Below are 20,223 nucleotides of genomic sequence, written 5' to 3'. Positions count from 1 at the left end.
ACTTGACCAAAGACAACCACGGTATTCTAATGAAAAATGGGACGTTGGTGCTAATGACAAGCCATGAAGTGGTAAGTTCAATGCCGGTGTCCGGCATTGAGAACGGCCCAACCCTACGAACACTTTATAAAACAAGCCCACCACCCACGAACAGGGACACGTGGAAAGTAGTCCGACAATAAAGCTGAACTTGACCACCATGGCTAAGTTTTATTCTAATTTTCGCGCCTTCAAACCCATCTTAATGCCCTCACTTGAGTCACTGGCTCACGTCACCGAGCCCGGCACTTTTGAAGTTTGTCCAAAGCTTATAAATTTTAATAAATATGTTGGTGGAGGGATGTGGGATACAATAACATATGAGGTGTCAAGTTTGCTATGCAAATTAATCCAATCTTTATATTGATAACCACCAAATAACCAATAAAGAATTACACCAAACCAATCCCTAAATGGTAACAAACTGTGCAAAAATCACACATGAAACTCCAAACCAATCTCACAAACAATTTTAAAATAAGAAAAATAAAAAAATGAAAAAATAAACACTTCTAAGCTTCAGTATTCAGCAGCATCTTCACTCAAAGCTTTCTCCAATCTTGTTTCAAATGGGACATTTTGCCAATTCACCTTCTTATCCTGTACACCACATAAGTACCGAAATTTTATATCGAGACATACATAGATAAAAAAAAACGGGCTAAATAAAAGTTTAACTATCAAGGGATATGGGTCAAATAAGTTTCAAGTCTAACACCAACGCACGACTTGTGTGTCACGAACGTGGTCAACTGGTTTGACCCAAAAACAAAAACATTTTTTTAATGACAAAGATGTTAAACTTATAGATATACCTCTCTAAATAAATTTATATCGAGACGTAAATTAAAAAAAAAGGGCTAAATAAAAATTTAACTATACGGGTCAAACAAGATTCAAGTCTAATACCAACGGACAACTGGTTTTGACCCGACCCGTTTTGACCCAAAAACAAAAAACAATTTTTTAACGACAAAGATGATAAATTTATAGATATACCTCTCTATACTTGCTGGTAGCATTCGGAATGCCTTTACACGATGAAGTTGAGCTCGAAGATTGGGCCGAGCCCGTTTGGCTCCAGTAACTCCCGACACTACCAATAATAGGCATATCATCCTGGCTTTTGCCCGGTGACTTTCTCGGTGTACAAGTCAACCCCGAAAACTGTTTCAACTCGTCTTCGGTCAACGCCCCCAAAATCGGTCTATCTTCTATGCTTTTGACTGAAGTAACCGTTGACTCTTGAGAAAATTGAGAAAAACATTTTTCAGAGGAAACGGGCTCAAGATCCGGGCTATAGAATCCGACCCGTTTGGTATTATGCGAGTTTTTTTCTGAAGAAACCATCCAGTTCAGACTAGCTTCAACTGCTGGTTCGGGATTCCGATTCAAAGAAAGATTCTCCTTTTGCGGGTCAAAAGTCAACGCCTTTGGTGATTTCAAAGCCTTCCATTGCGCAAGATTCTCAACGGGTTTTAACACGGGACTTAAACAAGATTCGGTTACTGACTCACACCATACTTCTTGGCATATGATTCCATCTGCATCTTCACGTTCGCCGTCGTAATCTTCTTCATCGTCTAAACCATCTTCGTTTTCTGAATTTTCTGAATATTCATATTCATCGTCGCTTTCGAGGCAATTCCCGTACCTGTAATTCGGTAGATAGGGTCCACCGTTATCGTCTGAACCGTCCCAAGAACCGGACTTGGGAAAGGTTTCGCCTTTTTCGTTCTTTTCCAATAAAGATTCGGTACTGTCGTAGATTTCTTGAACATGCTCATAAGTTGTGACATTTGTATCAAATGTCACTTTTTTTCTTGTACTTACACTCAATGGCTCCTCATTCTTTCCTCTATAACAAAAAATATATATAGCATTATTATTAAAGGGTTTAGTCATTATTGCTAAACTCATTAAAAAATATTACTGTAGTAAAACTTTTGGTTTACCTTAATTCTGGAAGTGAATCACAGGGCTTATTATCCTTGATGGTAGGTTGTACCAAAGATACATCAGTTTGCACAAGGTTTTGACTTTTAGGATTCTGTAACACAAATTCACAAATTAGCCCAAAACTAAGATCATCATTTAGGATGTGCACATTGAAGTGACATAATGATATTGACTAATCAAATTCAGATTATAGTTATCAAATGTGTTAGGCGCACTCAAGGCACAAAGGCCTCGCCTGGGGCAAAAAAAAGCGAGGGCCTAAGAAAAAATAAGCGCACTTAAATAAAAAATTATTAATATATTATGTACATGAAAAAGAATACTATTCTTCAAATCAAATAAACAAAAGTTATTATATAACATTTAATATCATTTAATTATTACTAAAAGTTCTAAAATAGTCAAGATTCAAATGTAATTCCAAAACTTAAATAACAAATTGTATCTATAACGCATTTGACATCTCCTAGATCAGAGTTTCAATAGCACCCCTAGTGTTTCTTTTACTCGGCTTTTATGTTCTCATGTTTTTGGCATAGACAATGCCGAAGCGCTCACCTAGAAACTAGAAGCGCATTTATTGAGCGTTGCTTGAAAAACGCGCCTATGCGCAAGAAGCGAGGGCCTTTCATAACTATGATTCAGATGATTAGTTGCATGTTTGGATGTATGGCAAAAGTAATTGTTCAGTGTTGTTTGTAAAAACTAATTAAAACACATTTTGATTATTCAAATCCCACATCCAGACATTCCCAATGTCTCATATAAACTTCATAAAAAAAACTTAAATAAAAACAGAATAAAGTAAACATTTAAGCTGTGTTTATAGCTAAAAAATTAAAAAATTCAAGAATCAAACAAAACAGTGGAAACTGATTTGTAACAGAATAAACCAAAACCCAGAGTCAAAATTAAAAAAGTCAAAATTCCTAATTTATCATAAACAACCCAACATATAACAACCAAAATTCTTCAATTTCTTGTGAATTAAACATGAAATTAACAAATAACAACATCAGATGTAATTTAAAAGATGTAATTCAAATGGGTAAATCTCAAAAATCTTACTTGATCTCTGGGAATAGCCTTGTACCTACGTTTTCTTGGTTTACGATCTTTAGAAGAAGAAGAATTAAAACATCCAAGAAAACAACCCATTTGATCAATTCAACTTCTTTAGTCTTCTTGATTTACAAAGAATGAAAGAATCAATCAATTGTGAAGTGGGTGTTAGATGATCAACGCCATTGTTATTGTTAGAGAGAGAAAGCAATAAAACGGTCGACTTTGTCTTTGTAAGAGAGAGAGAGAAAGAAGATGACCGTTGCATTTGCGGTGAGTTAGTGATGTCATATTAAACTTGCTTTTTCTTTAATTTTGAAAACAGGGAATTTAAATTTAAAAATATTGTAGTATTATTTATTTAAGGTATATTGGTTTTGATTATTCTATTATTATATTTTGGTCGATGACGGTCTTAATTAACGAATTGGCTCATAACGGTCTAAACTTTTAACGTATTTGTTTCCAACGGTTCGTGACTAACGAAAGCCTAACGCCGTTAGTTGCAGGTCGCCGGAAAAACATCTTTTGCCGATAAACTCACACTTTGTTTTACGAAAAACTCAACATTTTCGTCCAAAACATATTTGTAACTTTGTATCGTACTTTTAGGAATATTTTATAGTAAAAGCCACAATTATTGAGGTCGCCGGAACCACAAAACCATCATCGGAATCGGTTGGTGGTGCTCAGGTGATGGTAGTTGGTTGGTGGTGAGCCAATTGGTGATGGTGGCGGTGTTCATGTGACTTTTCCGGCCAATAACGTTTTTCAGGCAACCTGCAACTAACAGCTCTGTTAGTCGCAGACCGTTGGGAACAAAAACATTAAAAGTTGAGACTGTCAGTAGCCAATTCGTTAGTTAGGACCGGCAGCAACCAAATGACAATTGTTGGGATTAATAAAAACCAATATACCTTAATTTAAATTGTATGTTTACCTGTTAATCTATTGTAATTGGATATTTTATTGCTGTGAATGATAAAGTATTATTTAAATGGCAAATATATTTTGTGAATTTATTGTGTTTGATGTTATTTAATACGAATTTATATCGGGTGTGTAAGTTCTATTTTATCCGATCTAGCTTCTTGATAGTCTAAATTATGTGAAATCTTATATAAGAAAGATCTTTAACATCCGGACGCGTATTAATAATCTTCTTCGTTCATTAGAAGTTTATAGATTTGTTCTTTTCTAAATTGCTACCATCCCCAAGCATGTTATGCTATAGAGTTTCCTTTTTTCATTCATAATGCATGTACTTGAAACATGTTAATGGTGGTTGATGTTCAATATTTCTTATGACTCGGTATCTCTCATGTGGACGATATGATGAAGATATGCTAGTTGGTATGTTTACAGTCCAATTTTAATGGTTGTAGATAAAATAATGAGCCAAACTGTTATTAATGTTTTTTTAGTGTAAATCAAAATCAAGTCTCTCAACATTAAAATTGAATCAAATCAGACGCTACTTGCTTGATTCATAGTTTGTCTTTATAATGAAAGAAGACATGAACAAGATGGATGCTTAATCTGAAACACCAACTTAAAAAAAACCCGATCATAAGACCAAATTAATAACCAACTTCGACATTTCATTTTTTAAACTACACTATAACGCCCCAACCTCTTGTGACTCATTGTTCTTATAAGGTAAATTTACACTACCTTTATTAAAATATAAGTAACTGAAGAGGTAGGTCCCAGCAGAGCCCAGTTAGACCCGCAAGACTCACCTTAAACAGGGACGTCTGCGCAGAGACCAACTGGATCCGCAGGACCAACCATGCTCAGAGACGTGACGTCCTTACGCGCAGTACGCAAGCTGGTCCCGCAGGAAATGCCTCCCAATGGTGAAGGACTCCGCCTGTCCCCGCAGCCTCGGATACAAGCCATTAGGGAAGGCCACCCGCGCAGCATGGCTACACGCACAAGGCACTTAGCTCTCAATCGTTCAGTGTCACCTGAAGGAATGAGCCAAGCCGGGAGCAATCCCGCACAGAGGCGGGAGGGGGAATACTCCCGCCCAAATAAGCCAGTCCGTATACTGAAGGATCTTTTACTGTACCTGACGAGGTATGGGCAAAGATCTGATCAGAGATGCGACAGCTCACTGACAGCAGCATGGCAGACAGCACGCCACAGCACTGTGACCAATAGCCGCCGCCTACCCACCAACTCCTGCCATACCACGTGCCTAGCCTGTAGTTGGCAGAAGAGGAAGAGTACACGACACGCCTGCTCTGTGTCAGCCGCTACCTATCCACCACTCACAGGCAGGGCACGTGCATAGGTTACAGTTGGTAGCGTGTTGGGCCGGCTAAACCCCTTGGAAACCTACCTTCGGCTATAAATACCATTTGTGGTATTTATAGCCGAAGGTAGGTTTCCAAGGGGTTTAGCCGGCCCAACACGCTACCAACTGTAACCTATGCACGTGCCCTGCCTGTGAGTGGTGGATAGGTAGCGGCTGACACAGAGCAGGCGTGTCGTGTACTCTTCCTCTTCTGCCAACTACAGGCTAGGCACGTGGTATGGCAGGAGTTGGTGGGTAGGCGGCGGCTATTGGTCACAGTGCTGTGGCGTGCTGTCTGCCATGCTGCTGTCAGTGAGCTGTCGCATCTCTGATCAGATCTTTGCCCATACCTCGTCAGGTACAGTAAAAGATCCTTCAGTATACGGACTGGCTTATTTGGGCGGGAGTATTCCCCCTCCCGCCTCTGTGCGGGATTGCTCCCGGCTTGGCTCATTCCTTCAGGTGACACTGAACGATTGAGAGCTAAGTGCCTTGTGCGTGTAGCCATGCTGCGCGGGTGGCCTTCCCTAATGGCTTGTATCCGAGGCTGCGGGGACAGGCGGAGTCCTTCACCATTGGGAGGCATTTCCTGCGGGACCAGCTTGCGTACTGCGCGTAAGGACGTCACGTCTCTGAGCATGGTTGGTCCTGCGGATCCAGTTGGTCTCTGCGCAGACGTCCCTGTTTAAGGTGAGTCTTGCGGGTCTAACTGGGCTCTGCTGGGACCTACCTCTTCAAGTCCCCCCAGTCCAATGTTCTTCTCATGAGTGTTTAATGAAGTGAGGTGAACTTTTGGACTTGAGCAAAGGGTTTTGAAAAGGGTTTTGTAAGGTTTTCCATGGGGATTCTTTCCGCGGAAGTCCTTGTCACTTGCAGAAATGCCCGAGTTTCCTGCTTGGTCTTTGGGTATGATGCGGGTAGGTCTGTAACCTCCTCGCAAGTCAGGAGCATTGAGTCCCAGTTGAAGAGGTAGGTCCCAGCAGAGCCCAGTTAGACCCGCAAGACTCACCTTAAACAGGGACGTCTGCGCAGAGACCAACTGGATCCGCAGGACCAACCATGCTCAGAGACGTGACGTCCTTACGCGCAGTACGCAAGCTGGTCCCGCAGGAAATGCCTCCCAATGGTGAAGGACTCCGCCTGTCCCCGCAGCCTCGGATACAAGCCATTAGGGAAGGCCACCCGCGCAGCATGGCTACACGCACAAGGCACTTAGCTCTCAATCGTTCAGTGTCACCTGAAGGAATGAGCCAAGCCGGGAGCAATCCCGCACAGAGGCGGGAGGGGGAATACTCCCGCCCAAATAAGCCAGTCCGTATACTGAAGGATCTTTTACTGTACCTGACGAGGTATGGGCAAAGATCTGATCAGAGATGCGACAGCTCACTGACAGCAGCATGGCAGACAGCACGCCACAGCACTGTGACCAATAGCCGCCGCCTACCCACCAACTCCTGCCATACCACGTGCCTAGCCTGTAGTTGGCAGAAGAGGAAGAGTACACGACACGCCTGCTCTGTGTCAGCCGCTACCTATCCACCACTCACAGGCAGGGCACGTGCATAGGTTACAGTTGGTAGCGTGTTGGGCCGGCTAAACCCCTTGGAAACCTACCTTCGGCTATAAATACCACAAATGGTATGATCATCTGATCTTATCATATCTTATTACATTATCATCATATATACCTGATATCTGCTCTAGCAATCTCTTAATATACTTTTATATTTAAAGAGCAATCTAGTCTGATTCTCACGCCGGAGGGTGGTCACAAGGAGGAACCCCCCCTTCTCAGTGACGAGCTCACGGTGTCTGTTTTGCAGGTTATCAGAAGAACCATCTTCCAAGGGTCTAACCCCTCGTGGGAAACATCTCTCCAACCCCCAGGTTACCAGTAATCTGCCCGGGGTCCGGTTAGTGTTTCTTCATTGGCGCCATCCGTGCATAAAGCTAGAACTACAATTTTCTCCAGTTTTTTCAAAACTTTATACAAAAGATGGTTAGAGAAATTCCGGTAACCACAACCCCAGCTATTGGGGGGAATACCGGCAACACAGTTTTTACAAACACTACTCCGGCTACCGAAGCCGGAGCAAGTGAAGTAAATTTTACGAACACTACCCCACTTACTAAAGCAGGGGCAAGTGCAGTAAATGACCGCCTACTGGGATCCACCGATACCCAGTTTGAAAAACGAAGACTCCCCCGCCAGACTCTCGACGAAGTCAAGGCATGGGCGGAGGCACGACAAAAGGAATTCCAGGCTGAGTTGAACGAACGCTTGCGTTCCGTGCAACAGGCCGACGAATTCGAATACTGGGAGGATGACTCGGAGGAATCCGACTCCGACGCGAACCCTCGTCATAAGGCAAAAGGGAAGCGTAAAGAAACGGAAACCCAACCGAAAAGGCATTTTGGACAAGCCTTCAAACCAAAAAGCATAGATGGAAGTCCACGAGACTTCTCTAAAACGTTCAGACCAAACGTTACAAATGCAGGAACGTCCAAATTTGCAAAGGACATTGCTGAAGCAATTGCCCCGAAAAGTGCTAAACAAATGCCTAACATAGGCACATATGACGGCCTATCTGATCCAGACGATCATTTGAACAGGTTCATAGCGGGGGCAACCGTTAGCAATTGGACGGAACCCACGTGGTGTTACATGTTCCAAATGACGCTGGTGGGGGCTGCTAGGGCTTGGTTTGATCGTTTACCGGTTAACCACATTTACGACTGGGCAGACTTCCAGCAGAAGTTTAGCCAACACTTCAGCCAGCAGCGAAAGTATACCGAGGAGCAATGGACAATCCTCAAATGCACACGGGAAGAAGATGAATCTCTGCCAAACTTCATCACTCGCTTCAACTCAAAGAAGTTAAGTTGGGCAATATCAGCGAGGATCTTGTTCGCGCAGCCTTCATCCAGGGCGCGCAAGACCCAGAGCTTATCCGCACCCTAACGGGTAAAGATGGAATGCCATCCACATGGGATGGCATCATGACAGCAGCCAAACGCTATGCGGAAACGGAGAAGCAACTGGGTAGAGACCTTCCGCAGAACACAAACCTTTACACCCAGAGGACGAGAGAGGACAACGTCCTCACCGCCCGATTGAACAAAAAACGGAAGCAAGGCATTTGGCAGTCAAGGGTAAACTTTGACACCTCATCCGACTTACAGCACCGATTGGGTGAAAGGGATAATGTAAAGCCGCACCGGAACTCCAGGTGGACGCCACTTACCAAAAGCGTCACTGACATATTTGCTACTGAGGAGCTCCCATGGCCAAAGCCTCCAGTAATCCGGCATCGTCACGATGCTGATCGGAGCAAGTACTGTGACTATCACAGAACAAAAGGCCACAACACCGAAGAATGCATAGACGTAAAAGACATGGTCGAAACATTCGTCAGAGATGGGACGCTCGCGCACCTCGTGGCGAAATAAAAGCTAGGCAGGCGAGTGCGTATAGAACCCCAGCTGGGGAAAACACGAACCAATTTCAGCTTCAAAATCGAGACTACATGCTGCGTAAAGAACGAGATCCCGAACCAGGTGCGTATCGGCTCGATGGCACTCCCATCCCAACATGGAAGGGAGTTCAATTACACAGTTTGCATGTAATCAATTCCAATTTGTAAAGAGAAGGCCAAGAGCCACTTCTAATGGAAATGATTCTCTTTAAGAATATCGAAGCTGATGATTTTACATTTATACTTTTCTGAACACTAATATGCCGGTTTTCACCGCATAATTACGTGAAGTCATTGCATGGGAAGGCGGTCCTACCCGCACGAACCCAATAACGTGACAAACCTTCACGCAGGTCAGTTGAAGGGGAAAAAGTTCAGCACCCAAAAATGAAAGTGCCGGTCTATCCGCATGAATCATTAAGGAAACTGAATAATAACCTATCGACAACCGCGCGTCGAACGGTTCAAAACAAAATTCTTAAAAAGATGAGAAAAACCTACACGCAGGTCAGATAAGGGTAAAGTTCTGCCATCCTACTAAGTGCAAGTGACGGTTCTACCCGCACAATCACGAAAGAGGAAGCAAAACTTCACACCTATTATCAACCACGTTCAAAGGTTAACTTATCCTCAAAAGATGAGAAACCTACACGCAGGTCAGATAAGGGTAAAGTTCTGCCATCCTACTAAGTGCAAGTGACGGTTCTACCCGCATAATCACGAAAGAGGAAGCAAAACTTATCCTAAAGGTTAACTTATCAACCACGTTCAAAGGTTAACTTATCCTAAAAAAGTAAGAAAAACCAGCACGCAGGTTAGATAAAAGTTAAAGTTTAGCCAGCCTACCAAGTGCAAGTGACGGTTCTACCGGCACAATCACGAAGGAGGAAGCGAAACTTTAACCCACTATCAACCACGTTCAAAGGTTCTTATTCTGAACACTTGGAAAATTGCTAATTTAAACATGCAAGTCATAAGTTTATAAAGCAAGGAACCCAAAGAAGGAAATAACAGTCTTATACGCAAAAAGATTAATATTTCAATGATGTATTACAACAGTGGCCGGGTAACTACCCGCCTAAAAGAAATCTATACAAAGCAAAGTCTATCCTAGCGGTGGGAAGAGATCTTCAGGATCAGGCTTCAGGGCCACCTCCGCTTGGACCAGCACCGTCTGAGCGTGGCTGCCCAAGGAAAGCCTTAAGGATGTTTAGCCCATCATCAGCAGCAGCAGCCTCATTCACCTTCTCCACCACTGGATGCGGGAAGGCAGCGTACTGGTTCACAGCTTGGTCATAAGCAGCTTCAGTATTAACATTGAATAAAGGGAAGTTGGAGGGCGGAAAGCCTCTCTCAGCAAACCCTAGACCAAGCAGGAAGCCAGTCTTCTCCCCATCCTCATGAGAAGCGTTGAGGGCTGCGCTCATCGCATCGTCATAAGAGGTCTCTGAAAGGACCCGACGCGCAACCTACAAAAGAATACAAGTTAGAACATTTTCTAATTACGAGCGGAAAGCGTAAAGAAAAAGATAAAGATACCTGAGGCAACGCTTCTCGAAGCAGCCATTGGAGGGTAGCTTGACTTTCTTTGTAAGCACGTTCGGCTCCGTTTTTATCAAGGTTGGCAAGTTGAACTTCCTTGGCGGCAGCCTCTTCGACGCTTTTGAGTTTCCTTTCAGTGCGGTCAAGCACCCCCCTCTGGTCAAGGATCTCCTGCAGCTTCTTGGCATCTTCCATTGCCAAGGCGTCATGAGCATGCTGAAGAGCCTTTAATTTGCATTTAAGCTGCTCATTCTCTTCGCGAAGCGGCTCAGCAACAGCTTCAGCCTTGGCAGCCCTCTCAGTTGAGTTTCGCGCAGTCTCCTTAGCCAGCCGAAGCTGTTCATTCACAGCTTGGGCAGCCTTGGAGCGGGCCTCGAGTCGCGCCTGGACTTCAACCTCGAGGGCCTTGAATGCCTTCTCCTTCTCGGCTGCGGCAGCGGCCAACTGCCGGTTCTCCTCCCGAAGAGCCCGCGCTTCAGATATATCTTTGGCGCGAGCTGCTTTTAACTTGTCGTTTTCACGACAAAGCAGCTCGACGCGGGGCTGCGTTCGGGCCTGGAGAACCCGAAGCTCATTGGTTAGCCTACCCTCTTGGTAGCTAGCCATGGCTTCCCCCAACGCACCATGAGGAGCAGCGTGGCGAGCCCAGTCCACGCACTCCACAGGGGTGCGAAGGGTTGTTCCTCGGCGTATGTTCCATCTTGGAACATACACTTCATTGGAATCCGACACTGCAAAAGAAACAAAGGCAGTTAGGAAAAGATGATAAAAATATATAAGGGAAAAAGAACCCTACGTACCTGTAGGGTCAATAACAGGCCGATAGCCGCCAAACCCATCACCTGAACCTAAAGGAAATCCATCCAACAGGTCAGGCAGACGGGAAGGTGGCATAGATCGGCGGGAAGCCTGGCGCATACCTGATGGTCCGGCCGTCGGTGGCGGTGGCGCAGGTATAGTGGCAGCCGCTGTGGTAGCCATGTTTGGCGCCACCTTCTCAGCAACAGTAACCGCCGGCTCCGTGAAAGATGCTGTAAAAATTGCACTCACGGCCGGCGGAGACACCTTCTCAGCGGGAACAGCCTCAGGAAGGCTGGAACCAGCGGAAGCAGGCGTTTTACGCCTGGGTCGACGCCTCGGGAAGGCTGACCGAGCCTACCGTCATTGGCGGGGGAATACTTGCTCCAACTCCACCCTGGAATGCGTCAACATCCACACCTGCACAAGCAAAAGTGTTAGAAAAATTTATTTGAAACAACAAATCTAGACAAGAATTATGGGGGTACTCACGGGGTTTCTTGAGCTTGAACGCACGGACGAGCGGGGGCGAACCCGATGGAGTCGGCCTCTTGACACCGGTAACCGTCGTCGTCGCTGCCTCCCCGGAGGTAACACCTGCAGCCTCCGGAGCGGTGGTCTCCTCACCACCGGGCTTCCCCGCCACCTCTGCATTATCTGACTCCGAGTCAGATAGGATTACCGGGTCGGCCGTAGAGGCCACCTTCTCCTTGCCCTTCCCGACGGCAGCCTTTTTCTTCCGCACCAGTAGAGGACCTTCTGCGGATTCCTCAGAAGAAGAAATGTCATGAACTCCAGCAGCAGGCACAGCATTGAGAGGTTCAGGGTAGAAGATAGGCTTACCTGGCCGTCGGTGGCTCAGGATCTCTTGGCCTGGCGGGTAAACCTCCACGAACCGACCCGCGGTCTGCTCTAAGATGGGCAACTCGTTCTCGTCCAGAGCACGAGTACCCATCCGCGCGGGACCATCTTCCTCCCGCGGGTTCAGGAGCGACTGAAGATCGTTCCCCTCTGAAATCAACAAGAAAGTTAGTAAAAATCGAAGTCAGCAAAATGAAACAAGACGTACCATAAGGGACAGAGTTCGAACCATATTCAAGGACGATCGGAACCTTATCCGCATTCGCCGCCTTCCACACCCGGCTCATCCCCAACATCACCATCGCCGACTCCGGAAAACGGAAAACCGGGGACTGGACCCGGGAAATCTTCGAGAACCATTCCGCCTCCTCGTAGTTGAGGACGGGAAGGTTCGGAAGCGCCTGGCCATTCTTGAACTTCATGGCGATGGGGATGGCGCGAGCGGATATGAAGAAGAACTCTCTTCTCCATGAGCGAAGACTCCGCTCGGTGGTACAGATCTTTAAACCCTTGATACGGGTTGTAAGAGTGTACCACCCTTGGATGCACCTCCATGTATAGAAGGTCATCAGGCGATCAACGAGGGGCTCAAGGCCCAGTATCCGGCACACCCACTCAAAGTGCCGGACCTTGGCAATGGCCATGGGGTGCACCTCTGTCAGGTGCACACCGTGCCTCTCTAGGACACGGTACACAAACTTTGTCAACGGAAACCTAAGGTTCCCGTAGACAAAGAATGCAGCATAAACCCCGATCTTGCCACTAGGGGCATCGTACACAGTATGGTGGGGTTCAGGAAACTCAGGCTCGAGAGACTCGAGCATGAACTTCCTGATGATATACTGGTACAGATCGACGGGAAGAGAGCACTGGCATTCGCCAGCAGTCTTCTGGTCATCAGCATCATGAGAAGACATGGTGGAAGAAAGACGAAAAGAGATTTCAGGGTAAAGCTTTACTGAACAGAAAAATTCGCCGGAAATTACTTGAGAAGAAGAGATGAAAGTGGAAAGTGTGAATTGCAAATAACCCTCTCCCCCTTTATATAGTAATCGCAATTAATGCGGTGAATTTAATGCGGAGGAGAGAGAAATCAAATGTGCAATGAAACTATGACACGTGGCAAAAAGCAAGCTGACAACAGCTGTTGAAAGGACGTGTGCCAGTAAATTCGCGGCCACGCGCCCGAAAAATCGCTCCCACGCGCCTGAAAAAGCGACTGGAATGACCATGTTCTGTCACGTCACCATAACTTCCTGCACAGTCAGAAGAAACCGTCGCACGACGTTTCAAAGGTTTGGACTTATCTTTTCACCAACCTTTCGAATTTCAAAATTCAAAATTTAAAAAGAAGCGGGAAAATACCCCCTTACCTTGGCGAACAAGTAACCATAAGACGGATGCGGGTACAGTGTTAAGGCAAAACCCTTCACATACCTAGCACCCGCAGGGAATTGAAGCCAAGAAAACCTTGGCAAACAAGTAACCATAAGACGGATGCGGGTACAGTGTAAAGGCAAAACCCTTCACATACCTAGCACCCGCAGGGAATTGAAGCCAAGAAAACCTTGGCGAACAAGTAACCATAAGACGGATACGGGTACAGTGTTAAGGCAAAACCCTTCACATACCTAGCACCCGCAGGGAATTGAAGCCAAGTACCTCGGCAACCAAGTAACTATAAGACAGGTGCGGGTACAGTGTAAAGGCAAAACCCTTCACATACCTAGCACCCGCAGGGAATTGACGCCAGGAATACCTTGAGAGTAAAGTAACCGTAAGACGAGCGCAGGTACAGTGTTAAGGCAAAACCCTTCACATACCTAGCGCTCCGCTGGGAATTGAAACCAAGAAGGATCTTCTGGGCAATGCTTGCGGAAACGGAAATAGCATCCCCGCATAGCGGGAACATCGAGAACTACGTTGTTTGAAGCTTCAGGATGGAATTGGTGGTCTTAACATAATTGATCACTATGTTCAAAACTACCAAAACCTCATGGAAAATACATACAACTGGGACTCAATGCTCCTGACTTGCGAGGAGGTTACAGACCTACCCGCATCATACCCAAAGACCAAGCAGGAAACTCGGGCATTTCTGCAAGTGACAAGGACTTCCGCGGAAAGAATCCCCATGGAAAACCTTACAAAACCCTTTTCAAAACCCTTTGCTCAAGTCCAAAAGTTCACCTCACTTCATTAAACACTCATGAGAAGAACATTGGACTGGGGGGACTTGAAGAGGTAGGTCCCAGCAGAGCCCAGTTAGACCCGCAAGACTCACCTTAAACAGGGACGTCTGCGCAGAGACCAACTGGATCCGCAGGACCAACCATGCTCAGAGACGTGACGTCCTTACGCGCAGTACGCAAGCTGGTCCCGCAGGAAATGCCTCCCAATGGTGAAGGACTCCGCCTGTCCCCGCAGCCTCGGATACAAGCCATTAGGGAAGGCCACCCGCGCAGCATGGCTACACGCACAAGGCACTTAGCTCTCAATCGTTCAGTGTCACCTGAAGGAATGAGCCAAGCCGGGAGCAATCCCGCACAGAGGCGGGAGGGGGAATACTCCCGCCCAAATAAGCCAGTCCGTATACTGAAGGATCTTTTACTGTACCTGACGAGGTATGGGCAAAGATCTGATCAGAGATGCGACAGCTCACTGACAGCAGCATGGCAGACAGCACGCCACAGCACTGTGACCAATAGCCGCCGCCTACCCACCAACTCCTGCCATACCACGTGCCTAGCCTGTAGTTGGCAGAAGAGGAAGAGTACACGACACGCCTGCTCTGTGTCAGCCGCTACCTATCCACCACTCACAGGCAGGGCACGTGCATAGGTTACAGTTGGTAGCGTGTTGGGCCGGCTAAACCCCTTGGAAACCTACCTTCGGCTATAAATACCACAAATGGTATGATCATCTGATCTTATCATATCTTATTACATTATCATCATATATACCTGATATCTGCTCTAGCAATCTCTTAATATACTTTTATATTTAAAGAGCAATCTAGTCTGATTCTCACGCCGGAGGGTGGTCACAAGGAGGAACCCCCCCCTTCTCAGTGACGAGCTCACGGTGTCTGTTTTGCAGGTTATCAGAAGAACCATCTTCCAAGGGTCTAACCCCTCGTGGGAAACATCTCTCCAACCCCCAGGTTACCAGTAATCTGCCCGGGGTCCGGTTAGTGTTTCTTCAGTAACCATGATATAATTCTTAATATATAACATCTTAGACTAATTAGTAGTCTATATTACCTATGAGAAGCTCAAATATTAGCAATTTAATTAACAAAGTTAATAATGATATCCAAGAATAAAGATAAGGATGTCAAATGAATTCATTCAATGTTTAGCATTACGAATTAAAAGTATTTGCCCACTAAATTTTACATAATATTAATGAAATAATAGAAAAACACTTCTAGCATAAAATTGCTTTGCAAGTGTTATTCTTACTTATGCCATTATTGGCATAAGAGTGATAATTAAGACTTGAGATTTTTCCTGTTTCAGATTTAAAAGCTTTCTTAAAAAAGTTTTCACACAATAGTGAATTTCATCATTGACAGTGTTACTATATGAGTTAGGCATGAAACGCCAAAATAAGTATGAACAATTCACGACTCATTTCAAAAAGGTTCCCTCGTGTATCGGAGACTTGAAGGCAATTCCAAATGCTGTTAAAGCTAATATTTTTTTAACAGCCAACGAATCCTACAAATGGGCTATTGGCTAAATACACTACATTGGGTGACACTTGTATTTCGATCCAGGAAAAACCTTCATATAAGGTCAACGCCCGTGAACCCTCGATAATGCGGTGAGATAAAAACCGTTTAGTTCAATAATCCAACTAGTGAAAGTCATCTACTCATCTAGTCTCCCATAATCACCATGATGTCTCTAAAACTAAACGCTGAGAGCAGAAACCAAACCTAGTCACATGGCATGAGAGCATAAATCAAACATGGATCACATTAAACACTAAGTCTCTTCCTTACCACTTCACCACTAGCTCATCGGCAAAATAAATAATTTTTTAATACATAATTTTACATCATATGAAAATTAAATTCTAAAAATACACTTTTATCTTAAAAATTGCTGTTTTAGTACAAGCCCAAAATGTAGTTTGTTTTGATACCCAAATTCCCAAAACAGTCACTTCAAACCCTAGATTCCAAAATCAAAGTAAATGGATTCAGACGAAGGTCAGCTGTTCTTAGGTGGAATCGCATGGGACACCAACGAACAACGCTTATCCGATTACTTTACGGCCACGTCTCCCAGAATGTAATTATGCGTGATAAGATCACTGGCCGTCCACGTGGATTCGGATTCGTTGTGTTTCGGATCCGACGGTTCTGGATTCTGTGGTGCAAGATAGGCATTCAATTGATGGCCGTAATGTAAGTTATTAGTCATTATTAATTATTATTATTATTATTATTATTATTATTATTAATTAGTTGTTTGAAATTAGGTTTGAATTTTGAATTTGTGAAGCATTTTTGGTTTAATGTATCCAAAATCAGAACTTTGAACTGTTAACTTGCATGAGACTGAGAAAACCGAACTGAAATGAAAACCGACAGTTTGGTTTAGGTTTTGCATGTAATGAAAACCGCACCGAACTTAATTTATAGATTTTTATGCTTTAACTTTTTAAGTAATTTATAAGAATTTATAGGCATTCAATTGATGGCTGTAATGTAAGTTATTAGTCATTATTAATTATTATTATTATTATTATTATTATTAATTATTTAGTTGTTTGAAATTTGAATTTGTGAAGCATTTTAGGTTTAATGTATCTAAAGTCAGAACTTTGAAGAACTATTAACTTGCATGAAACGGATAAAACCGAACCGAAATGAAAACGGACGGTTGAGTTTTGTGTTTTAGTAAAATCGAACTGACGGATCGGTTTTGGTTTTGCATGTAATAAAAACAGAAAAACTGAACCGAATTGAATTTATAGATTTTTATGTTTAACTTTTAAGTAATTTATAACAATTTGAAAAATATATAACCCAAATATTGTAGCTCAAATGTGTAATAATTAGTTAGTTATCAATTAACTTACATACAGCTGCTGCCCTGGATGTAGTTGTTAATGTTAAATAAATTGATTTGCATTTGAGTTAGGGGTGTGCATGAAACTGAAAAAACAGAGAAAACGGAATCGAAATGAAAACCGAGGGTTTGGTTTTATGTTTTAGGAAAATAGAACTTACTGTTTGGTTTCGGTTTTGCATGTTACAAAAACCTAACCAAATTGAATCTGTGGATTTACAATTTTTTTATTTTTAGTAGTTTATAAGAATTAAATATATATATAACTCAAATGACTACAAATTAGAAAAAAGTGTTGATCATCTTGCATCATCAAGAGACTGCTAAGGTAAAGTACCAACCATGGTTGCAAAGTGAAATTAGGTTGAACGTGTAGAAATATCTAGTGAAGAAAAAGAAATACAATGTTGTTTAACTTACTAGATAGATACACACACTATTATTTTAATTGTTTGAATGTGTAGCAATTTATTTGCATTATAGTCATGAATGATCTTTATCACTTTACATATTTACTGCAAACTTATGATCACAAAACCAAAACTATGATCCAAATGTTCAAAACTGAACCTTAAACCGTCAAGCTGACAAAATTGGCATGTCTGGCAGCCTCACCTTGTCGGTTTGGTTTGTTGTTCTCCGAAGCCTTAGTTAGCGATTGGGATGAGAAAAAAAAACTCGATTTAAAAGAAACCAAAATAACTGACTTCAACTAATAACCGGCGATATGGTTTTCTTTAATTCTTGAAAACTGAAAATTACGGTTCGGTTTTGGTTATGTCTCACTCCAAAACCAACCCAACCCAACCCAACCCTTTTTTTAATGCTTGTTATTTTATTTAGAATTAAAATCCATTATTTTGGACCAAAAGCTATATGTACAAATTTATTAGTAGGTGAATAACAACAAATTTATGCCAAAACTTTTAGGCTCAAGTTTCTTAGTTTGGGCCGAAACATTCCACCTTAAACCAAAACTCAACCCATAACCGAAGCGAATGTTTACAAGAAAATGAAATTGACCATTTTCTAAAACCATATGAATACAAAACCGAACTATACACACCCCTAGCATAAAAACCCGGTTCTGGACATGAACCGGCATACCCGCCCAGGGCCGGCTCCGAGAAGGAGAAAAAATAATTTGGGTCAACGGCAAAAAAAATTTGGCCTTAAGTAAAACGAACATTTTGTTGGGTTTAAACAATTTAATTTTAAATTGGATTACTTGATTATGATTTGAGTTGTGAAAATTTTTTTTTCTATAAATAAGCGTAAAAATGTCTCAAATAAGACTAGAACACACAACCCTTTAGTTGGATTTCATACCCCTTCGCCACTAGACCAAAATAGTGGTTTTATAATTGTGTTGAAACATTGATTATACATATTTTTTTTCATAAAAAAACATATAATTAAAAAAAAGGTGGCTAGCGGGGTGTCGGGCCTAGGGCCGTCCAAACCGCTCGACGCTCGAACTCGCTCGCCGCTCGCTCTAAAATTGCTCGGAAAATGCTCGCTTGTTTTTTCGCTCGATTGAAAACGAGCCAAGCAACGAGCAAGGGTCTGCTCGGTTCGGCTCGGCTCGAATATTTTCAATTTATTTCATATATAATTATATATGAACAAATATATAAACATATAGACAAAACACATAAAAATATAAGTTTACAATTATTTTTATCCCTTAAAATTTTTCATATTTCGTCAATTTTACAGTTTTATTTGTTCGATTCAAGTTTTTAGAATACTAAAAGTTTGTTTACATGATCATTATTCTCACCCTAAACTTATTTATAATAAAAATTTACAATATATTACATGTTTTTCTAAAAACTACTAATTTATTTATAAACTATATTATTTACAACATTTAAATTTGTTTCTTATTGAATTTTTTAAAGTGAAAAAGAAATAAATAATGCTCGAAATCGCTCGATGTTAGATCGAAAAATGCTCGATTCGGTTTTGGCCACTTTCGGTTTTCGCTCGGTTCGAATTTCAGCTGCTCGGTTCGGTTCAGTTGTAAACGAGCCAAGCAACGAGCAACCCTTCGCTCGGTTCGGCTCGGCTCGTGAACAGCCCTAGTCGGGCCTGTGGCCGTCGACTACCCTGCCATACTCTAACGCCGGCCTTGTACACCGCCTCGTGCATACGAACCAGGTTTCAGTTTCACACAAAAACCGTACCCATAACCAAACCAGGCCCAACCGGGTTTCGGGCATGTGGTCGTTGACTACCCTGCCATACTCTAAAGCCGGCCCTGTACCCCGACCCGTGCATAGAAACCATACCTAGAACCAAACCAGGGCCGGCCCGGCCCGGAAAAACCAATCAAAAACCCACCATCCCGGAAGCGTTTCCTAGTTCCTACCCATCCGCTCATTGACCAGCCCGGAATCGGTACTTTCTAAATTTACTTGGACTCCTTTTAAACTGAATTGGGCTGGTGATTAAATTACTATATATGGCCCAATATAATGGAAGTCATTACTCATCACTCAACACCACAAACTAAACCCTTACCAAAGGCCTATAAATACCCCTCTTTCAGATCTCAACTCATTCTTATTATTTCCATATTTTTTCACACACGGCGGCCGTTGAGGTTGTCTGATTTGCAGTTTTCTATTGTTAACTTAACTCCACGTCATCGTCACAATTACCTTAATAATTTACCGTCATGTAGTTAGATCTGTGTTCTTACTGTTGTTAGTTGCTACTGTTAGTCCATCTTGGCAAAGCAGCTGAGGCTTCTGTCTATGAACTGTTTTGAATGCTAATGGACTTATAATTATTATTATTATTATTATTTCACTCTTTTACTGTTCTGGACTTTCTATTATTATTATTATGTGAAATCCAAGTCATTCGGTCTGAAACATTTATATTATTATTTACTATATTAGAACCTTAGTCTTATGTTTGTTAATATTTGTTGTTGTTAGTCCATCTTGGCAAAGCAGTAGAGGCTTTTTGCCTATGATCTGTTTTGAATGCTAATGGACTTATATTGAGTCTCAGTTTTAACTGTGTGGGATTCTATTTTCATGGGATTACCACTTCATTAGGCTGAAACACTTTCTGTTCAAACATATTA

General features: G+C 43.0%; 1 protein-coding gene across 1 annotated transcript; it reads right to left on the bottom strand.

The window, feature by feature from the left end:
• Positions 1-396: 396 nt before the first annotated feature.
• Positions 397-3,241, bottom strand: LOC143594380 (uncharacterized). The gene is made up of 4 exons (XM_077073706.1): positions 3,067-3,241; positions 1,995-2,089; positions 1,039-1,897; positions 397-639 (listed from the first exon to the last, which is right to left on the bottom strand). Exons 1-4 carry the CDS (start codon positions 3,154-3,156, stop codon positions 559-561), a joined length of 1,125 nt encoding a protein of 374 aa, XP_076929821.1. The 5' UTR covers positions 3,157-3,241; the 3' UTR covers positions 397-558.
• Between the last annotated feature and the right edge of the window lie 16,982 nt (positions 3,242-20,223).

This window comes from Bidens hawaiensis, unplaced genomic scaffold (genome assembly GCF_021521415.1).
Source record: "Bidens hawaiensis isolate Kalapana, Puna unplaced genomic scaffold, B.hawaiensis_p1.1 tig00043566_1, whole genome shotgun sequence".
Lineage (NCBI taxonomy): Eukaryota > Viridiplantae > Streptophyta > Magnoliopsida > Asterales > Asteraceae > Bidens > Bidens hawaiensis.
This window is presented reverse-complemented; position numbering and strand designations above follow the sequence as displayed.

Bases quoted from the DNA above. Each gene is read 5' to 3' on its own strand.
- LOC143594380 (XM_077073706.1), bottom strand. From the start codon at position 3,156: ATGGGTTGTTTTCTTGGATGTTTTAATTCTTCTTCTTCTAAAGATCGT. The intron at 1,898-1,994 runs GTAAACCAAAAG...TTTTTGTTATAG, and splicing joins GATTCACTTCCAGAATTAAG to AGGAAAGAATGAGGAGCCAT. The intron at 640-1,038 runs GTATATCTATAA...TGTGGTGTACAG, and splicing joins CTACCAGCAAGTATAGAGAG to GATAAGAAGGTGAATTGGCA.